Below are 2,796 nucleotides of genomic sequence, written 5' to 3'. Positions count from 1 at the left end.
CTGAATTCATCTGACAAGAATCCTCCTTTATAATAAAGAAAAATTCTTTATGTTCTTACAAATGAATTACAGGTTATTTCAAAATATATCCTGAATTGATATGTTAGTAGAAGACACATACTTTGATTGGGAGTGAATCAATACGATTCACATGTATTGTAATTTGAATTCCAGAAAAATTATCACAAGAACCCAAAAGCCCAGAACAATAGGTACATTTTGCATGACTGTTGTCACTGTGTACTTGTTTGTGGTGTTAGCTAGTTATGGTGGCAGAAACTAATTCATGTATTAGGCCATACAAAAGTAAATCTCATCTCCATGTTCATTGTAAAGGGGATAGATCTACATCTATCTAGTAGATAACGTTATGTAAATGTGAAATAATTTGATCAAGATATTTACAGTAAAACCCGGTTATAACGAAGTCACTGGGACCTATGAAATAAATTCGCTATTTCGTAATTCGTTATAGTCGTATAAGAAATTTGTAAAATTTAAATACTGTATGCAGGGAAATTTTCGCCCCCATTTTATTTTCCCCCCTTTCGCCCTACTCTCATTTGGGCGAATTTAAAACGGGGAGAATTCTAAGAATTCAGTATAATAATTTCTTAAACAAAACAATGATTGGGCAAATTGAAAACAGAGCAAAATTGTTTGCAAGTGTGAAAGGGCGAAAATAAGATGGGGCAAAAATAACCCTGTATACAGTAGCTCGAGATCAAAGTTATGTAAGCTATATCTTTGAATTCGTAATATTTGTACTAAATGAGTTTTACTGTATATCTTACATGTATGTACATGTAAATCTTGTGCTTAAATTTTCTCATTGGATAATTTTATTTTAATTCATGATTCTTCTATTGAATTTTGAATTGAACTACAAAAGGATTTTTTGTATGGCCTTATTTGATTGGCTTAAGTAACACTCGTACAACTCATACCATGACTGTAGAATGAATTATTTAATATATTTCTGCAGTGTTTTCAAAATGCTAACAAGAGCAATAATATGCATTTGTAGCTCTACTTGGTGCTTTATTGTCATCTTTATGAAATTACTTATATTTTTCTCGAGACTTATCAACATTTAAAAGAAAATAAACTTGCTAGCAGCCAGATTCCTTTTTATGATTTCCTTGATCATCTGTTTTATTATTTCAATATCTTAGAGACTCTTTCTTTCACTGTATTTTTTTTGTCAGTAAGTGCTGCATGCATATGCTAATCGAAAGCATAATATGAAATGTAACATAGAAATTTTGAATGGCCTTACATGCTGTATTTTAATAAAACTTTGAAATTGATATATTTTTAGTTTTTTACCTTAGAGTTTAAAACGTGCAGAATTCTTAACAATTCTTTCCTAATCAAATAAAATTTATCAGCAAATTTTTAAAAATGTATAGATTACTCAATATATATAATATTTTGAAATGTAGAAAATGTAATCATCATTATTTTGACATTTAAACTGATACTTGAATAAAAAAAAAATATAAAATAGAGGTAAAGTCCACAGTACAATTTTTAATGTTTAAAATGTCTATAATTTTTGCATTGCTTTGATCTTGGGCAGCAAGCATAATGACATTTTTTGCTATATCTTCATGAATGTTCCACCATTTGAAATATTATTTTATTAGGGATCAAAATGTGAATTAATTCACGTTAGAGTTTGAAAATTATTCAAAACCATAAAGTACCGGTAGTAGATTGCAAATATATTCATTAATAATTATTATAAGTTTTGTTTGGTGGTGGCTATATGCAGTAGGAATTTTTTTTCAGTTACTAGAGTCTAATGAGTTTTTTTGATATTTCAGTTTCCAGTATACCAGCGGCTCCCCCCGCCCCTGCTGCTCCAGCACCCCCACCTGCTCCGGTGGCACCACCCCCACCAGCAGCACCAGGAGCTCCCCGTCCACCAGCACCACCTGCTCCAGGAAAGATGGCACCCCCTCCCCCTCAGGATGGAAGAGCCGCTCTCCTAGGGTCCATCAACAACTTCTCTAAAGGGGGCCTAAAGAAAACTGTTACAAATGACCGTAGTGCACCCAAAGTATGAACATTTCAAAGTCATTTTAACCCCCCTCCCCCAAAAATGATTTTATTGTTATTTCTCTTATGTACAATGTAGTACTGGTTATATTGGGCATGTGGTGGCTGATTTTCATACTTAATTTTCAGTATAAGGATTTACTGAGCAATTGGAGATTTATTTCTTTACTTTAAACTTATCTGGTGCTTTCCAGAAATGCAGATTTTTTTTGTTGTTGTAATCTTTGTTTGCATTACTATTTATATAATTGGTTGAGATTCAATTTACCTTTAACCTTGTTTGATAATTTTATTGTTATAGAATATAGAAAAAAATACTCACTTTAAATGTTGGATAACTGGAAATAGAACTCATTTCCTTATTATTTGCTTTTAGTTTCATAGAATAATAGAATCATCAAATGAATTCAAATACTGTGAAATCACATATTTTCGTGGGGTCAAACTTTCAAGATTTGAAGAAAAAAATCTGGTTTTCGAGGATTTGATTTCTTGGTTGGAAAATGTTTAGTAGTAGATCTAATGCATATAAAATTTTCCATTTTGTGGTGGTCAGAAATTTGTGGGTCTCTTGATACCTCGAAAACAATGACAATTAAAGCCTCGTGAAAATTGATGATTTTACAGTAAGAGGTACAGTATATCCTTGAAAAGTGAAGTGCTGTTTTTATTTGAAAATGAAACTGGCTTGCTTTTCTCTGTTTATTTTTTGCTAGTGGACTTTTGCTAGAA

General features: G+C 31.6%; 1 protein-coding gene across 2 annotated transcripts in view; it reads left to right on the top strand.

Moving 5' to 3' along the window:
• LOC134255216 (PX domain-containing protein kinase-like protein) overlaps positions 1 to 2,365 on the top strand; it is a 16,542-nt gene extending 14,177 nt beyond the window's left edge. Inside the window, exons 14-15 of one of the 2 annotated variants that reach the window (XM_062737726.1) lie at positions 175 to 212; positions 1,830 to 1,968. In XM_062737726.1, coding sequence (XP_062593710.1) covers positions 175 to 212 — 38 coding nt within the window. In that variant the 3' untranslated portion in view covers positions 1,830 to 1,968. Of the gene's footprint in view, positions 1 to 174; positions 213 to 1,829 lie in introns of both variants that reach the window. The other variant, XM_062737725.1, reaches the window with a different exon arrangement.
• Positions 2,366 to 2,796: the final 431 nt, after the last annotated feature.

This window comes from Saccostrea cucullata, unplaced genomic scaffold (assembly GCF_032062105.1).
Source record: "Saccostrea cucullata isolate Sc308-1 unplaced genomic scaffold, CSIRO_AGI_Scuc_v1 ctg127, whole genome shotgun sequence".
Lineage (NCBI taxonomy): Eukaryota > Metazoa > Mollusca > Bivalvia > Ostreida > Ostreidae > Saccostrea > Saccostrea cuccullata.
This window is presented reverse-complemented; position numbering and strand designations above follow the sequence as displayed.